Raw genomic sequence first — 18702 nt, forward strand, 5'->3', positions numbered from 1 at the left:
GACTAGATCTCTGCAGTGAGGGTCGAAATTGCCTCTGCCCTTTGTGTCTCCCGCAGTGTATGGTAAGCCTGTTTTACCTTCGGGTTCAACATCTCCATCGCCGCTGCCGTTTCTTCACGGGTCTCTGTCCACGGGCACACCACAGCCTCAGCCACCTTCAGAAAGTGCTGAGAAAGAGCCCGAGCAGGACGGCCCCGCCGCCCCCACAGATGGCAGCACCGTGGAGAGCCTGCCACGGCCACTCAGCCCCACCAAGCTCACGCCCATCGTGCATTCGCCACTGCGCTACCAGAGTGACGCGGACCTGGAGGCCCTCCGCAGGAAGCTGGCCAACGCGCCCCGGCCCCTGAAGAAGCGCAGCTCCATCACAGAGCCCGAGGGCCCCGGCGGGCCCAACATCCAGAAGCTGCTGTACCAGCGCTTCAACACCCTGGCCGGCGGCATGGAGGGCACCCCTTTCTACCAGCCCAGCCCCTCCCAGGACTTCATGGGCACCTTGGCCGACGTGGACAATGGGAACACCAATGCCAATGGAAACCTGGAAGAGCCCCCCCCCGCCCAGCCTGCAGCCCCGCTGCCCGCCGAGCCTGCCCCGTCCTCAGATGCCAATGATAATGAGTTACCTTCCCCCGAACCAGAGGAGCTCATCTGTCCGCAAACCACCCACCAAACTGCCGAGCCGGCGGAGGACGATAACAATAACGTGGCCACGGTCCCCTCCACGGAGCAGATCCCAAGTCCTGTGGTCGAGGCCCCCTCTCCGGGTGAAGAGCAGGTCCCTCTAGCACCTCTTCCCCCTGCCAGCCACCCTCCTGCCACCTCCACGGTGGGTGTCACTGCTAGACCAAAGCCTGGCCTTCCTGGTCATTCATGCAACTAGGACCTCTGGGGTCCTTCCCTTGGTCAGGCTGTGCTGGGAGCAGTGAGAACCAGGGATGTCCCTGAGTTAGGTCTTGTGGGGAGGACAGACAGTCACACAGACAAATGGGGCATGAAAAGGCATGACAGATGGAGCTTGGCCACACTGCGTGTGGCCAGGGAGCTCCAGACAGCTGGTCAGGGAGCTCCAGAGGCTTTCCTGAGGAAGGGGAGCTGTTACGCTGCCACTTGAAGGTCCTGTAGAGAGACGAGGGAAGAAGCATCTAGACAAAGGCCCTGGGTGGGAGGTCAGTGTTGATGGAGCAGAGAGGGAGCCAGGCGCCATCTCAGGGAACCCTCGGTGGGGTTCTCTCCGCTAGGATCTGGTGCTGGAGCAGGAAGAACCCTGTCGCACATGGGCAGGAACGAGCTGCTGGCTCCCATCAGCTACTTGGCGGTCACACGCCACCCTCCCTCCCACAGGGTCTTCGAGGAGTGGCCAGAAGCCAAACACAGCCATGTCCCTCTGTGAGTGAGCCACGGGCTCAGGCCCCAGAGCAGTGCTCTCCCTTATAGTGAGCATAGAGTGGCCCTGCCCCTTATTTGAGGTGGTCACCTGGGTGCTGCTACTGCTGCCACACCAGGGATGCTTCATGGAGCCACTGTCTTTGGGCTTTAGCTCTTACCACTTTTTCGCAGCAGGTGTGGGTTCTTAGACTTCAGTGGACCAGCTCTAACTGGAAAGCTTGCTTCCTTCCCAACAGAGCAAGCGGACCAACTTGAAGAAGCCCAACTCGGAGCGGACAGGGCATGGGCTGAGAGTCCGGTTTAACCCCCTGGCACTGCTTCTAGACGCATCTCTGGAAGGAGAGTTTGATCTGGTGCAGAGGATCATCTACGAGGTGAGCTGCAGCTGGGGACCAGTGCACGCTGCTGGGGGCGAGGGGGCGGGCACTCACAGGCCATGTGTCCTAGGTGGAAGATCCCAGCAAGCCCAACGATGAAGGGATCACCCCACTGCACAACGCTGTCTGCGCTGGCCACCATCACATCGTGAAGTTCCTGTTGGACTTTGGCGTCAACGTGAATGCTGCTGATAGTGATGGATGGTGAGGCCCTGTGGGGGTGTGGGGTGGAGAGATTTACTTTCCCTACTTTACATAAGGAAAAAATGCATGTTCTAGACAAACAGGAAGCACGGAAGAGAATTAAGAGCAAGAACACCCATCATTTCATCCTTAAAAGATAGCTGGTGCCAGGGTTTCCTTGCCTGTCTTTCCAGCCTTTTCTCTTGATGATTTTGTTGAAAACATGGCTGTGGTTATGCTCCTTCTGTGCCCCATCATTAACATTGCAATCTAAGCATTCTGTGAATCTCCCGTCTTCCCGTTTTCATGTGTTCCATATGAACTCTTCACACTCTGTGCTCCGTGTGAAAAGCAGCCTTGGCATCCCCCGGGTCAGGCATGTAGGTTGTTGCATTGTCCATTTCTGTTTGCCTTCGGGAGCTCTGCTGCTGGGTGAGACACATTGGTCTCCTGTGGGAGTTATTTTGAACTTGTAGACAGCTGTCATTGTGTTGTATTTGAATCGTGGTAAAATACACATAACATAAAATTTCACATCTTAGCTATTTTTAAATGTGTGTTTCAGTGTATCATGTACATTCACATCACCATGCAGTGTGGCGTGAACATCTGTGGATTGGCCATTTCTTAACCCATTCCCTGTGCCCCCTTTTCAACACGTATGTATGGTCTGAAACAATTGGCTCATGGAAATCGTGCCTTTAAAGAAACAACACAGAGACTTGATGGCACAAAGGCGAACGCCTTCCATGAGATTCCTTAAAGGGAAATCTCTGAGGGCCGTGACCTACAGGACAGGCAGTGCCAGGCCTGCACCTTCTCCTGTGCTCTATTCCAGGACGCCGCTGCACTGCGCTGCCTCTTGTAACAGCGTTCACCTCTGCAAACAGCTGGTGGAGAGTGGTGCCGCCATTTTTGCCTCAACCATAAGCGACATTGAAACTGCTGCAGACAAGTGTGAGGAGATGGAGGAAGGCTACATCCAGTGCTCCCAGTTTCTATACGGTATGCAGGGGAGGCCTGGGGCCACAGTGGTGCTGTCTGCCATGGTACTGCCATGGCAATAGTCGGCAGATGCCAGAGAAGCTTCAGCACAGCTTTCTGTTTGTTTATTAAGACAGGAGACAAGGTCTCATTCTGTCACCCAGGCTGGAGTGCAATGTTGCGATCATGGCTCACTGCAGCCTCGACCTTCCAGGCTCAATTGATCCTCCCACCTTAGCCTCCCAAGTAGCTGGGACTACGGCCTTGTCCCACCACAGCCAGCTAATTTTTTGTACTTTTTTATTTTTTGTAGAGACAGTTTTTCGCCCTGTTGCCCAGGGTGGTCTCGAACTCCTGGGCTCAAGTGATCTGCCCATTTTCAGCCTTCCTAAAGTGCTGGGATCACAGGTGTGAGCCACCATGCCCGGCAGCACAGTATTCTCAAGCTGTTCCACCTTCTTTCGGGGCAGCCAGGATGTCTTAGTCGAGTGAAGGTCACACTGCCCCTTGTTTTCATTCCTGAAAACATGTTTGAAAGTCCATGTTGTTAAAGATTCTGTGCCAGATTCCCAAGAAAACAGAATGACTTGGCTGTGCTCTGCATAGATGTTTTGCACCCTTGCTTCCGGAAGCAGGGCCAGCTCCATTCCTGGGGTGGCCTGGGGCCCTGGCCATTCCCCGGAAACATCTGAGGAATGAGGCTCATGCCCTAATTAAGCTGCTTTAGCCAGGGCCACATTTTCCAAGAGCTGGAACATCTTCTCTGTTCTGAGTACGGAACAGTCCCGAGTCACTTATTCCACACATTACTTGAGAACATACTGTGTGCCCTCTACTGGACCCTAGGGTTGAAATCATCCGTGAAAATAGCCAGGTGATGCCCTCCTTGGCCCAAGCTCCCGCCACAGAGCCAAGCAACAAATTCTCAGGCTGTGTGGTAGGGCTGGGGAGGCACAGCAGCCCCCAGATGAGTCCAGCCAGTGTGAGGAGGAGGCTGCAGTCACAGTGGCACCACCAGAGGGAGGGGAAGCGCCCCACGGTCACCACAACTGGGCCTCGGAAGCAGTGTCCCCGCAGAAGGCCCTTTGTCAGGGACCCACAAGTAGCTCTTCGGTCAGGGCTCAGTTGTGTGTAGTTTGTTCGTTGCCATCCAAGCGCAGTCACAGCTGCTCTAGTTAGTGACTTTAGAAATCGGTTCTCGCTGTGATTGCTAAGTGTCACCTTAGGAACAGCACACCTTTGCCCTGGGACTCAGGAGCTCGTTTGTCCTGTCTGTCCTGCAGGACTTAGGGCCGGCAGCAGCAGCAGCAGCTGGGCCGGGCAGGGGAGGTGTCGGGAGGTATCAGGTGGGAGCGCTAGTCTCCAACAGTCTCTCCTCTCCCACGCTGGCCTCTGTGGGGCCTGCTGAGAGCAGCCTCGGCAGCAGCATGCCCGGGTCCTATTCCTTGAGCAGGGTCTCTCTCTGCAGGCCACCGTCTGCTGAGGCCTGACCATTGCTCTCTGGTTCCAGGGGTGCAGGAAAAGCTGGGTGTGATGAACAAAGGTGTGGTGTATGCTCTGTGGGACTACGAGGCCCAGAACAGCGATGAGCTGGCCTTCCACGAAGGGGACGCCCTCACCATCCTGAGGCGCAAGGACGAAAGCGAGACTGAGTGGTGGTGGGCTCGCCTTGGAGACCGGGAGGGCTATGTGCCCAAAAACCTGCTGGGGGTGAGCACTCAGGTTACTTACTGGGAAACTAGCTGTCCTTGTCTCTGTACAGCATGCGGTCCTATCATGCTCTGGGGCTGGGGAGGAAGGCTGTGCTTTTTCTGAGCCTCAGCAGCCCCCTGTGTATAGGGGAAGGTGCCTACTTGGCAGTGCTGGCATGAGGCTCAGGCAGGGCCCCAGGAGGTTCCCCTGGCCATGCTCACGCCATGGAGGTCCATGTGGAGGCCGAGTGCCCCAGTGAGGGGCAGCTCAATGAGCTCGGTTCAGGATGAACTTCAACAAGCGGCCCAGCTCACCCCACCCACACTTTCCCCAATCTAGAAATCTCTGCAGCCTAGAAATTTCTCCAACGGAGGAGAGAGGTGGGAACGTGCAGGCTGCTAGCTCTGTATTGGACTTGTGATTCCATCGGTCCTCTGGCAGAGGGAGCTGCCTCTGCTCTCTCTATGTGCCCTGCAGAGCTGCCAGGGGCTCCCTGTTGAGCCAAGGTTCCTGGCCAGGCAAACACAGCAGGGAGCCAGGCAGAGACCCTTGCCCAGGGGAGCTTATGACCTTGAGAGCCACAGGCAGTCACAAGTCTTTAGGTGGCATGAAGTGCTGTGAGAGAAATAGGATATTCTGGGGGTACGAGACACATTTGAAAGGGGGCTGGGTGGGTCTCAGCATGGAGAGGTGCAGCTGAGCGTAGGCCTGAGGGAGAAGGGTGCTGCACGGCTGTTCAGGGTGGCTGAGGTGAGGAGCAGGGGTCGGGTCTGGCTGGCCCTGCTCCGTACGTGTGGCTTCCTGTCCTGACGCGGCTCCGTTGCTTCCCAGCTGTATCCACGGATCAAACCCCGACAGCGAACGCTCGCCTGAACTTCCTTTTGGAGCACCGCGTGGTCTTGCCAGCTACCAGGAGCCACTGAAGAGATGATTGTGCCGTTTTCCCAGGAAAGCTGAAGCTAGAAAATGGTCTTAATGGTGCTCACTTTAGCAGACAGCATCCACAATGTGAATCCTACAGTTTCCAGGTGAGGCCCTTTCTCCGGTTTGCCCGTAACTGGGAGAGGTACTTTCGCCTCCAAGGACTGAATTTTGCCAATTACTATAAATCCAAATAAATACCCGCTTTCAAAATACCCACCCCTCTTGCCATTAAGAAGGTCCCATAACCCCTGGTTGGTTGCCAGTGAAGACAGAAGCTCTGACTTGGCCCCGAGGCCATCACCCCCTCCAGCAGTGAACACTGTCCGTGGCTGTGAGGCCTGCTCCCCTGCGACAGCCCTGCCTCCTGTCACCGAACCGGACACTCATCCTTTCTCACACTCCCCACACACGATCCTTCTTCCTCCCTTCATCACCAAAGGAGCCTCTGTATGGAAACGTGTCCAGCGTTGCTGCCCGATGTGTGTGCCTCCCAGCAGCCACTCTGCCTGGCCGCCTTGGGGGTTCTGCTTCCTGTTCCAGTTCACCTCAAGGCTGATTGTGCAGGCCCAGCACTGTGGCTGGACTGCCACGCCACGGGCACCAGGACCCCTAAGACCAAGTGACAATCGGAAGAGCCTCAGTGTATACTCTTCTCCTGTGATCTCACAGCCTCTCATGCTGCTCAGTGTGGTTCTCACCCCTGCAAGCTCAAATTCAGTTCTCTGGAGTCAGGTGCTGGAGGCCGTGGCAGCAGAGGGTAGTCAGGGTTGGGGCTGGGGGTGGACTGGTGTGAGGGCAGACCAGGGCCAGGTAGATGGGGCTGTTTGGTGTCTGAAGGATGGCAGGTGCCTGGCATCAGGAGGGGCCGCCCCCGAGGGGCAGCAGCTGGGGCAGAGGAGGTGGGGTCAGGGGCCAGCCCCTCTGCTGATCTCCCTGCCTGGGCTGGCTGTGAGGACACCACCTTTGTCCCAGGCCCAGCCTCAAGGCGAGGAGGGCGCTTCACTGAGGTGTGAACTGTACGTACAGGCTTTTTATATACCAAAAGTATTTTTTGACTAGACCATTCAAAGCTACCCGAACTATGTTGGAAATTTTTTTTCTCATTAAAATACAGGCCCTTAGGCTCTATTTTTCATGTATGAGTCTTGTGTGTAATTTATGTATAAATGTGTGTATAGAGTCACCGATGCAGCACTGTAGCCCATCACCTTGGAACACTGACTGTACATAGTGTGGTGAAGAAAACTGAATGCCATTGTAGAGCAGCCCGGCCACAGGAGCGTGGCCACTGCCACCCAACGCTGCTGACGCTGTGTAAATGTGCACAATAAACCCGTCTCACCCCAGCGGCTGTGAGTCTTGTTTCTGGAGCCACACTGCGCTGCGGCACGAGGGTTCAGGTGATCTGGACACAGGAAGGCGAGGCCTTGCCCATATGTTCAAAATAGGTTTTAATCATAAGCTTTATATACAAATTGCTGTACAGTCATCTTAATAAAGTGAAATAGTGAGTGAAAAGTACAAAACACAAAGCCCCCACGTTCCCCTTAGTGAAGTATCAAAGGATCACTCACAGCCCAAAAGCCCAGAATTAGTGATAAGGTAAGTGGACAGTCTGTAAAACAGGCTAAGGCAAGTGCTGTAAACTGGCTATTAGAGGCGAGCAGGCTCTACTGCAGATCAGAAGCCTGAGTTCCTACTACCCAAACTGGTTCTGTGGAAGAGTTAAATGAAATGAATAGCGATGGGCCAGAACCTTCTAGTAAACCTGGGAACTCATAAAAACAGTATATATTATGCTAAAAATAGTTCAGCAGTAGTGTAGCTCAGTCTCTCCCATCCCCAATTAAGTATTGACAATACACAAATTCTAAAACATGAAGCTGTTTAAAGCATTAATAAACTGTGAACATATTGCACTAGATAAGTGAACACTTCTGTTTCTCCAAATACATGAGTTGCATTTCCCAGCACAAGCAGGATTAATCCCTGTGGTGCGCAAGGTTCAGGCTCTGCTGTTCCAAGCGACTCAGTCCTGATGACCACATGTACTCCAAGCTCAGACCCACGCAGAGTTACTGGTCCCGAGATTCGTAGAGGAGCTTTGCAGCCTGCAGATCAGACAAGATCAACACGGTGAGACCTGCTTGGTCCTGTGCCTGGTGGAGCCAAGCCTGTGTGCATTTGAGGAGAGATGGCGTGGGCACCCCAGCCGAGGGGGAACAGATTGTGGGGATGGGGGTCAAATGGCAGGACACAGCTTCCTCTGGGAAAGGCAAGCTTTTGCTCTAAGCCAAAGGGCCCAGCCTCCCTGGCCTGGGCTCAGGTACCTTGTGCATGGCCACTAGCCACGCCACCGCCTGCCTCCTGCCCACATTCGCGTCCTCCACCGCTGTCAGCTTCAGCTGGGTCACACCCTCCGTCCCCGGCACTGTATACTGCAGGAACATGCCTGTGGCCCGTGCGTTGCCTCCTGGAGGAGGGAGACGAGGTAAGATGGCCCAAAGGAGACCCTGAGTGCCCAGGTGGCCACCAGCCCCAAGGTGGTGGTGGCCAGGACACCTTCCGAACCTTGTGCTGCTCCCAAGAGTAGCCCGGCGGTGAGGCGTGGTGCTCAGGAGCACCCAGGGAACACCATCTCAGGCCTCTGAAGGGAGACCCCCAAGCTCACAGGGTAGGTGGGAGAGGGTCGAAGACACGCAGCTGGGTGCCCCAGGGCTGGGGACAAACCACCAGAGCCGCATCACCACGAGAGGCCTCCTTCTCCGCTAATTGAGGTGCTGCTGTGCCCTGGCCTCTGGGGATTCCTGCCTTCAGAAACCCCCCAGACAAGACTGGCTCCTGCAGAGGTGCCCACCTGCACCCAGGGCTGGGGGAAAAGTGGAGGCCACCTCGAGAGTGCCCTGGCCACCGACAGGCCAAGCAGATGGTCAGGGTCACAGCTGGCCTCACACCCAGGAGTCGGAGGCCTCAGCCTCCGAGAAGCAGGGCCAGCACAGAGGGGAGTGTCAGTACAAAGGCCCAGTGCCAGGGAAATGCCACCCCAGCCTGGTCACGGGCCATCTCCCCAGACCTAGCACCCATGTTGGGGACTGGTCTCTGGGACCCAGGCTCCCCGTCTTTGGGCAGTGACCAGCTGATCCGGTGACAATGACTCAATTCCAGCACTTGCTCCAACAATGAACCGCTCGTTCAAGAGAGCGACTCTTCAGGCAGGGCTGGTGTTGAAAGAGACCCATGGGATGCAGCCTCCCATGAACTTAATGACTTGGGAGGGAAGCCCCATCGTGAGCGATCGCTGACCTCTCGGGAGACCCCTCCATCAGACACACGCCCCCCTATCAGCACCCAGGGCCGGCTCTTCTGCCGGTTGGTGGAGTGGGCGTCAAGGCTGCAGCTGGAGGCGCCAGAGGCCCCGGAACCACACTGTTCCTTTCTCCCCTCCCCCGCCCCCGCGACACAGTTTTTTTTCTTGTTGCCCCCAGGCTGGAGTGCAGTGGAGTGATCTTGGCTCACTGCAATCTCCGCCTCCTGGGTTCAAGTGATTCTCCTGCCTCAGCCTCCCAAGTAGCTAAGACTACAGGCACCTGCCACCATGCCTGGCTAATTTTTATATTTTTAGTAGAGACAGGGTTTCACCATGTTGGCCAGGATGGTCTCGAACCCCTGACCTCAGGTGATCCGCCCGCCTCAGCCTCCCAAAGTGCTGGGGTTACAGGCCCCCACCATGCCGGGCCTCTGGAACCACATTTTCATAAGCCTGGTTCTATGTTTAGGGCACACCCACCCAGCCCCAACACTGGGGAACCTTGCCTATCAGTGTAACGTCCTGCCTGGGCTCTAGAGCAGAGTGATCATGGCTCTGTCCACCGCCTCCGTTTGCTTGATAAAGCACCACTGGACCATAGCCATGGCCGTCTGTCACCCTGTCTTCTGCAGCTGCCTCCACCTTACCATAGCACATGTGGCTGGCAAAGGTTTACTATCTGGCCGTGAAAGAATGAGTGTGTGGCCTGCCCTACAGGGCCCAGGCTGGCAGGCGGCCCCTTGGCTGCCTTCAGGTCAGGGGACTGTTACTACTGTCCCCGCCCCCACTGGAAGACGGTGCTGGGATCTGAAGGGCTAGACTGCACAGAATGGGGCTCACTGCACCCCCACAAGCCACCACAAAGGGGACACAGTGCTAGAAGCCCTGGGGAGGGTCTGCCCAGGAGAGCAGTCCTGGAGGCTCTATTCCCCCGGCCTCAGGAGTACTGGATGCCCCTAAGCACTGGCCTTCATCTGAGCCTCAGGCTCCCCAGGAGGAGGCAGGCAGAGAGGGGTGCTTGGGGTGGCCCCCGCTTCTCCAGACCCTACCCTTCTCACCTGGGCGTCTCTACCGCGCAGCCTGCTCAAGGCAACCAGCTTGACACCATCCTGGCTCCAAACACGTCCCTGAGCTCAGGACAGAGGTGGCAAAACACTGGCCTGGGCATCTCACCTCATCATTCAGGAGGCTGACAGAAGTGCCAGGAGAGTTAGGGGTCCCAGGAGGCCACATTGAGCTGGGGAGCGCCAGGCCTCAGTGGGAAGGGCAAAGTTGGGAGGGGCTCCCGAGGGCAGGTGAGTCCCCGTGAGCACCCATGCCCGCTGGCCTCAGCCAGTTCAGGGCTGGCAGGTACTGACAGAGAGCTGTCAACTGCTGGGCAACCCTCTCCCCTAGACAGAACTGAGAAAGTACATCTGCTGCGGTATCTTCATTTATGCTTTATAAACCCACGTACCAGACCCAACATCTCTCTTAAGTCAACCAAAAGAAGTGAATTCAGGTTTCACAAAGAACCTTGGCACGGACCACCCCATGGACAGAAGCCAGGTGGCGAGGGGAGGAACGGGCCCGCTGTATGCAGGGAGCCCCGGCGAGGAGGAAGAGGCTGACCTTCAGAGGCAGGCTGGCTCCCCAGGAGGCTGGTGTAAGCGTGAATGTCTTTTTCTATGGCAAGAAGGTGGGCAGGCAGTGGCGAGAAGGAGCACCCAAGAGCCGGTGAGAGAACGGAAGGAAAGCGACACGGGTTACGGCACGCGCATCTGTCAGCACAGTTTGCAGATAACAGGATGCGAGCTCCCCGTCAGCGGAGTTTAGTGGAGAGGCCCAGGCTGGGCCGAAGCTCACCGGGAAACGCACCAGGCGTTTGGTCTGCACAGACGCCTGCAGGAGGAGGGCTGAAGTGCTGGCTCCCGATGAGCCACCACTCAGACCTTTCTGGGGATCTCAGTTACCGCATTTGGGGCTTTATCCTTGGTTTGAGTCCAACAATAAACGGAATGATACATTACAGCACTTAGAGCAGAGGAAATCATTACGACATGCTGAGGCGAATTTCCCTTTGTTGTGTTACGGTTTAAGTCTCCACTCACCTGGCGAGTTCTAAAGCCACTGAGTAAATACACGCCCCCCAAAGAGGAAAGGCAGGCTGTCCTGGAGACCCAGCAGACCCCGTTCCTCAGGGTGGCTGCCTGATCCCAAAAGTGGACGCTCCTCTTGTCACCCATGCATGGCACCAAACCCTCCTGGCTTAGGAAAGGACGTGCTGGCATTTACCTCCAGGAGGGAAGCCTTCTGTGAGGAGCTGCACGGTGGAAATGTGCACAATTTCGATTTCATAGTGGCTGTGTCCATCCAGAAACAAGTATCTACATCAAATAAAAGTGTCCAAATCGGGTCACTCTCAGGCTCAGTGCCACCGAGGCCCCCGGTCTGACAATGCTGCCCCGTGCCAGGCAGGATCTGGCTCTTACCTCTGGTTACTGGAAAGACGACAAATCATCGTTTCGGGTTTCTCTGAGTTTCCCAACGTGACGAGGAAGGTGGCTCCTTGGGGACACAAAAGCAAACGTGAGAACAGGGCCTGCTTCTTTTCCACCTAACCCTTCCCACGAGTGCCAGTAGGAGACGCACGCACAGAGGACAGGTGAAAACGTCAGGAAACAAACCACAGCTTTGTTCTAAGGACCCCTTCAGCTGAGCAAAAAGGCAGTCAGGGATCAAGGGTTTACGAGGTAAACGAGAAGCTGCTGCTCTGAACAGGTTGTGCTTGCTTACAAAGCTCCTAGAGATTTTTTTACATCCTTCAAAGGATGCAGGGAATCCATCACCACGATCCAGATCAAAGAACAATAAACCCCTCTGCTCGCGGGTCCTAAGAGCTGGCAGGACCAAGACAGCAGAAAGGAAGCACAACAAAGCCCACTGTCCAGCCAGGGACCATGCCCGTTTCACACAGGACGGAGCTGTGGGCAGGAAGGCAGGTGGTCCCAGACCCCATGGCGGGCAAGCTGGGGACAGGAGGAGGCTGGGACGGCAGTGGCCAGAGGTGGGCGGGCAGTGGGGAGAAGGCGCTGCTCAGAGATTCCAGGAAGGCACAACATAAGCCCCCGGAGAACGCCCTTTTCCCACACCAGGTCCCCAGAGATGGCTCAAAACCGAGTCTGCAGGTGCTACCGGGCAAAGGTCTATGGACCCTCATCGAAGGAGCCACGGTGGTCGCAAAGGCCCGAGCGCCGGCGCCGGGTTCCACCTGGGGGAAGGTGCTGCCTGGGCCCAGGGCCTCCCCTCCCACCTGATGGACGTGCCCAGCGGAGTCAGCACCAACATTTTAGACGACATTCCGTCTCTGAAGAGAAGGGAAGGCTCTGTAACTGCTTCTAAACGAAGTCAGAAGAAAACAGAGAAGGGAGGGAAGGCGAGAGAACGTCAAAGAGAAGCAGAGCGCCCTGTGCACAGCCCACAGCATCGCCAGACACGAGGAGCCGGCTGGCGGCACGCACGACTGCGGGCCCCATCTTACCGCTCAGCAGCACTTTGAGCTGCTTGTCGTAGAACTCCGCCTCCTTGTGGGACACCAGGGCGCACTCCGCGCACTGCCGCACCGGGTCCACAAAGCACATGCGCCGCAGCGGCACCTTCTGGCTGCAGCACCTGTCGCAGAAGCACTTCCCGCAGCGGCGACAGTGGTGCTGGGCAGATGCGGGAGGATTGGCAGTGAGGAGGGGCAGGGGACAAGCGGCCTCGGGTCTGGACCCTGCTGGCCTGGCACTGCCCGGGCCGCGCCTAAACGCGAGGCCCCCGTGCTGGCCGCTGCACACGCGCACCTCCTGCCGCCAGCCCCTGGGCTCCCCACCACACAGCACGGCTTCGCCTCACCTGGGAAATGAGGCCCTTTTTTCAAAATCGTGGATCAAAATGGCTGTTTTCAGCTCTTTCTTTCTACTACCCAAGTCCCACTGCTTAGGGCGCCCTCGGGCCTCGGGGTGCCATGAGCTGGGCACACATTAGGGGCAAGACACTTCGCGAGGGCAAAGCAGGACACGGCAGGGTAAGAGGTAGGTGCACAGGCCTGGCAAGCTGCATCCCCACCCCATGGCATCCAGCAGAATCAGCCCAGTCACTTTCCACGGAAACAGGGCATGGCTGACACTCAAAACGAGCCATAATGGCTGAGCGCGGTGCTCACACCTGTAATCCCAGCGCTTTGGGAGGCTGAGGTGGGAGCATCATCTGAGGTCAGGAGTTCTAGACCAGCCTGGCCAACATGGTGAAACCCCATCTCTACTAAAAATACAAAATTTAGCCCGGCGTGGTGGTGGGTGCCTGTCATCCCAGCTACTCAGGAGGCTGAGGCAGGAGAATCCCTTGAACCCGAGAGGCAGAGGTTGCAGTGAGCCAAGATGGAGCCACTGCACTCCAGCCTGGGCAACAAGAGCAAAACTCCGCCTCAGAAAAACAAACAAACAAAAAACGAGGCACAAGATGACATCCGTCCCCTGCCAGAAGGGGCAGCTGTCCTGTTGGGGCCCCTCCCCTCTTCCCACCACCCCCACTCAGCAGCCTCAGCTCACCTTTCTGGTGAGAAAGTCAAACTTGGCGTCACACTGCATACATCTCCGACACTAGGAAAGAGACGACAAAGCGTTAAAACCCAGCTTGGCCACTCACCACATCGCTGGGGCAGGACCCCGGGCTGCTGAGAAAGCTGGGCCCTGCTACCTCCCCCGGCACCCAAGTGGCCTGAGGCAGGCAGGCTTGTGACGCAGGACGGTGGACTGGTCACCTGTGCCCAGGCTCCAGAGCCAATGCAGTGGGGTGCAGGCTGCTCCGAGGCCTACAGGAGATGCACCCAGCATACCCATGGGGTCTGGGCCTGAGGTGGGCTTGGGGTTTGACTGTCTTGCAGCAGAGCGTGCATCCCGGCATTTCAGGTCCCTCCATACTGGACCCAACAGCAGTTCACCTTAGCAACACCTTTTTGGCCCTGGTCCTGTTACTGGAACCAAAGAGCAACGCCATGAAGAGACTAGGAAATCCACAGCAGGAGCCAACCTAAACCCCTAAACTAGGGAAGGCTGTGCTAGCACCCACTTCACAAACGAGGCGGGCATGGGGACCTGCTGATTCCGGGGCTGTGCGCCAGCCGGCAAAAGTCCAGGTATCTGAGACATAAAGCTTATTATTCTGGTTCTTTACTTGGAGTCCTGGCGTGCGTGCCCTGACCCTCGCCTGTGAAGGAACCCCTGGAAGCAGCTGAAGCACACACAGGCTGGTGTGTGTCACGGGGACACACGTCAGACCTGGGGACGCCCTGAAGATGCTTCCTCAACTGGAGGACCCAGGCGCAGAGAAGTCCGAGATGCACAAGCCAGGGCTCACGAGGCTGGACTTTCTTGGCAAAGACAGTTCTATGCACACAGAATGTACAAACGCAGACAGAAACAGGAAGGTGACTGGGCTCAGGGATTCTGACCACACAAGACCTGGGAACTGGGCAGGTGGCCATGGGGCTCACTTTCCCCAAGGGGTCACAGCAGGCCTGAAGCCCCATGGCAAGGTGGTGCTGTCCTGGCACTGGGGATGCCCTCTGGGAAGACGTCCTCCTCTGCCTCACCACAGCAGCCAGGAGGTAACCATCCTGAGGGCGGGGCTGTTTCTGCTGAGTTGGAATCACCTCTGAAGTTTCTTCAGCTGCCTCACTAGAGCCTCAGAATTACCCTTGAAATTATCTAACGGGCTGGGCGCGGTGGCTCATGTCTGTAATCCCAGCACCTTGAGAGGATGAGGTGGGCGGATCACCTGAGCCCAGGTAACCAGCCTGGGCAACATGGTGAGACCCCATCACTACCAAAAGAAAAAAACAAAATTAGCTGGTGTGGTGGTGCACACCTGCAGTCCCAGCCACTTGGGAAGCTGAGGTGGGAGGATCACTTGAGCCCAGGAGGCAGAGGTTGCAGTGAGCTGTAATCACACCACTGAACTCCAGCCTGGGTTACAGAATGAGAGCCTGTTCCAGGAAAAAAAAAAAAAAAAATTGTCTAAGGGGCTGTTCAGGGGGCCTCATTTCATGTTTAACACCCAGAGTCCCAGAGTGATGGCCGGGTGCCACTGAAATCCAGGGGACCGCAGACCCTGTGGCTATCTGCTGGGCGTTGTTAGGTCACCATGGCCACAAGGAAATAAAGAAGTATATTCTCTTTACGAAGCTGTGGCAATCACACCGGGAGCGGCTGTGCCCAGGAGGGAGAGAGGAGGCGCGGCGGCCCAGCCCAGCTGTGAGTATGGTGCCTGGTGCACACCGGCAGGGCTTGGCCAAGGCTAGTGGAGAAGGCGCCTTCTTCATGAATTGTTTCAAACAAACGCACACCGCCTGGGCCTATGGAGCATATAACCCCTGTTGGGGCAGAAGGGACTTGGGGCCCAGCTCCAGGCTGGCAGGGAAGCCTATGGGCCGTGGGGTGGCCAGAGCCTTTCATATATGGGCAACAGGTTAAGTGTGACGCCTCAACACAGGAGAGCAGGGCAACCCGGAAGAGGCCAGATGGCAAAGCAGCCCACTCTGCAGCCTGGGCACCTCAGAGGCTTGGTCGGTCTAAGGGTGAAGGTGGAATTGAAATCAATCACTTAGAAATAAAACAGATTTAAGATGCTCCCTGAACTTCCACTGCTTCACTTGACTAGACAAAAAAATTGTCACCAAAGCGCAGGGTACGTTTACCAGAGACACACATGTGGTGGTCTCTGCTGAAGCCCCCAACTGACGCTGCGCTCTGAGCCCCTGCCAGGAGGCCCTCACTGAAGAGGCCACAAGCCCGAGGCCACGCCCCACTGTGGGGTGGCAGCCACGGCCACCCGGCCAACTCCTCAGAAGAACCAGCCAGGCCTCCAAGCTCCCGTGAGGGCTGCAGAGACCTCAGGACTGGTCACAGCCCAGCTTCTTGCAGCAGCCCCAGATGGAGCGCGGCCCAGTGAGGTGCCTGCTCGTGCACGACCACCACAGAGCCTGCTTCTGAGGGGCCCAGGTCCCAGCTGTGCCTGCCGCCTCCACTTAGAACAGCAAGCCGGATGCATTTACCACTTGCAGGGGGTTCCTAGCTCGAACCTCCTGATGACCGCGGGACGACGCCACCGTGAACATGCCCACCCTCAGCACCAAAGGCACGGAACTCCCAAACCTCAGCTGGGAAGGCTCCGTCCTGGCCTGGCCGCCTCCCGCTCGCTCCAGACGGCAGGGGGGCCCTGACACAGCATGAGGATGCCGCCATCACCGCCGGCTCCCCCGCTCTAACAGCAGGGACTCCAATCCAAGGGGGAGACATTCAGACCTGGCTCTGAAGGAAATCTGTGCCACCGTGCATTCTTTTAACAGAGTAAAGGACACTTTTGCCATGAAAATGGTGGTCCGCGGATTCGGTGAGCCGGTACAGCCTTTTTCAAAGCTGGGCCTCGGTGCTGCCCACCCACTCCCCAACAGGCACTTCAGCAGCACATGGGGGCTGCGGGACCCAGGACGCCTCACCTCCCTCAGCTTCATGAGAACAAGACCCTTGTGCTCTTGGGCCCTTGGTAAGGATGAAACAAGAAGGTCCAGCGAGGCTGCCGCCTGGTGTGACAAGCACACCCCACTTTGGTCCTCGCTGTCAGAGACCTAGGTGGCGGGTGGTGAACTAGAAACAGGTGTGGGTTACATGAACCAGCGACCGAATGGTGTGACTCAAAGGGATCCTCTTGGGAGAGATGGGGGGTCTTTTTGCTTCTGATGATTAAGGACTCGGATGAATATTGACCAAGAATCATCCACGGTCAAAGCACAATAATACTCAAAAGAGATGTAAGAGAAGACCTTCGCTCCATGAAAAGTCCCCTTTTCCCTTCCGGGGGAAGGAGGGGGCCCCCAAACGAGACCAGGAATTACCTGGCGAGCATACACTGAGGGCCTGAAGTCTCAAAAAGGAGGCAGACTGGAGGTGGCCACAGCATTACCAAGCCACACACAAGTTCAAACGTCTTATCTAACGCGAGAGCCGCCTCAGAGCTCCATCAAGGACAGACGGGCTGTGCTGGCACCGACAAGCAGCTGACAGGGCTCGGCCCCTCGGTAGGAAAGCTGCTCCCACACGCATGGCACTGTTCCAGCCCCAACTCCAGGCCGGCAAACACTGCTGCAGCCGATTCCACAGCAAGGCCTGTGGGGTCACCAGGGCCGAGCACCTTCTGAAACACAGGCCCCTGGGTCTGAGCCGTGGTGGGGACCTGGTGGCCGCCCAATCCTCCAGCGCCTCTGACATGGCTGCACAGCCTCCTTGGGGTCTGGGGGCCCAGCCATGGATCCTCCACCACCCTGCCCTGATCCTCTCCCTCACAGGCATGGGGACTCTCCCCTGCCCCGCACCCCTCCTCTGGGAAGTCCAGCCCCTTCTCTGAGCCCCAAAAGGTGTTGGTGCAGAGGAGTTGCTCCGATGTGGTGCCATCACAGCTGCCACCCTCACCGTGTCCCCGCCACCCTGCGCTCTGCAAAGGCAGGGCCTCCCTCCAGCCTGCGGGACCCACACACGCAGCAGAAGCCTGCAGCCCCTCTGCAGCCACATGTGTGGGACCTCACTGGGGGAGGACAGAGGTGCCGGTTGTGGCGCACATCAGGGGCCCTTCAGACGCCATTCTGCAACAAGGACTGGCCCCTCGTGACCCACACGAGGGCCTCATCCCTGCCGAGTTCCATGTCGCCACTGCCCCAACTCAGGAAGGTCCTGAGCTTTATGAGATTCCACGACCAGCCTTTTTCTGTTTCCCTTTGCTTTTAAGCTGCTTCCTGGACTTAGAAACCAGGTCTGGCCCGCCCCAGCCTTCTGGAAGCATCTACAAAGTCCAGCTCACAGCTCTGCCAGGGGCTCCCTGCCCACAGGCTGTGGGCATAGTCTGACTGTTCCCCGCCCTGACTGCGCTGCGGCCCAGCCCTGCCATTGCCCTCGAATGGGCCTGTTGGTTTCGGAACGCTCTGCCCGCTGTGCAGTGGCACAGTCCCTGCCTCTGTGTGGTGGTCCCTTCCCTGACCCCAGACGTCCACTAGCCACAGAATCCACTAGAATCTGCTAGAGAAAGCTTCACGGGGGTTTTAACTCTGAGCTTAAGCAAACACAAAGCCACGTTATCACCAGGTTCCAGTGAGAACAACTGTTGACGGTCTCTCCGTGGTGACCCTGGCCCACAGTGCCCAACAGGAGGGGGTGTCCTCTCAATATTCTCAGCAGAGGGTGCTGACAGAGGACTGCTTTTCACATTTACTGTGTAGTCTGTGTTTGGGCAAGTTCAAAGGCCAATTTCTAAATATAAGACCACACTGCTGGAGCAGTGGCTCACGCCTGTAATCCCAGCACTTTGGGAGGCTGAGGCAGGAGGATCACTTGAGCCCAGGAGTTTAAGACTAGCCTGGGCAACACAGCGAGACCCTGTCTCTAGGAACATTTTTTTTTTAAATGAGCCAGGCGTGGTGGTGCACACCTGTAGTCCCAGCTACTTGGGAGGCAGAGCTGGGAGGATGGCTTGAGCCCAGGAGGTCGAGGCTGCAGTGAGCCATGTTCATATCACTGCACTCCAGCCTGGGAAGCAGAGTGAGACCCTGTCTCAAAAAAAAAAAAAAAAAAAAAAGAGAGAGACAGACCACACCTAGGATGTGCTCCCTTAAAACTATAAGTGATCCAGAAGTTTATTACTCTAAATAACCAATGAGCTTAGATGTATAGATTTTTAAATAAGGTAATTTCCTATTGATTATATTAGTGAAAGAAATTTTAAAAATTATCAATAGAGCAATTTAATAAGAAATAAAGCAATGGATGAAGACATAAGGTA

The 18702-nt window shown here is 56.6% G+C and overlaps 2 protein-coding genes across 3 annotated transcripts in view; one reads left to right on the forward strand and one right to left on the reverse strand.

The window, feature by feature from the left end:
• PPP1R13B (protein phosphatase 1, regulatory subunit 13B) overlaps positions 1-6894 on the forward strand; it is a 129734-nt gene extending 122840 nt beyond the window's left edge. The window contains exons 12-17 of the mRNA XM_011951413.1: positions 57-826; positions 1623-1760; positions 1834-1967; positions 2785-2951; positions 4441-4640; positions 5454-6894. Of these exons, the coding sequence (XP_011806803.1) occupies positions 57-826; positions 1623-1760; positions 1834-1967; positions 2785-2951; positions 4441-4640; positions 5454-5495 (1451 nt within the window). The 3' untranslated portion in view covers positions 5496-6894. The remainder of the gene's footprint in view (positions 1-56; positions 827-1622; positions 1761-1833; positions 1968-2784; positions 2952-4440; positions 4641-5453) is intronic.
• An 83-nt stretch (positions 6895-6977) lies between these two features.
• Positions 6978-13477, reverse strand: ZFYVE21 (zinc finger, FYVE domain containing 21). Of its 2 annotated transcripts, XM_011951415.1 has the most exons (7): positions 13425-13477; positions 12374-12542; positions 11325-11400; positions 11128-11219; positions 10465-10518; positions 7877-8019; positions 6978-7657 (listed from the first exon to the last, which is right to left on the reverse strand). In XM_011951415.1, the coding sequence occupies exons 1-7, from the start codon at positions 13461-13463 to the stop codon at positions 7622-7624; spliced, it is 609 nt and encodes a 202-aa protein (XP_011806805.1). In that variant the 5' UTR covers positions 13464-13477; the 3' UTR covers positions 6978-7621. The 2 variants fall into 2 exon arrangements, with proteins under 2 accessions (XP_011806805.1, XP_011806806.1); XM_011951416.1 differs by lacking the exon at positions 10465-10518.
• Between the last annotated feature and the right edge of the window lie 5225 nt (positions 13478-18702).

Source organism: Colobus angolensis, unplaced genomic scaffold (assembly GCF_000951035.1).
Source record: "Colobus angolensis palliatus isolate OR3802 unplaced genomic scaffold, Cang.pa_1.0 Scaffold32, whole genome shotgun sequence".
NCBI classification, from domain to species: Eukaryota; Metazoa; Chordata; class Mammalia; order Primates; family Cercopithecidae; genus Colobus; species Colobus angolensis.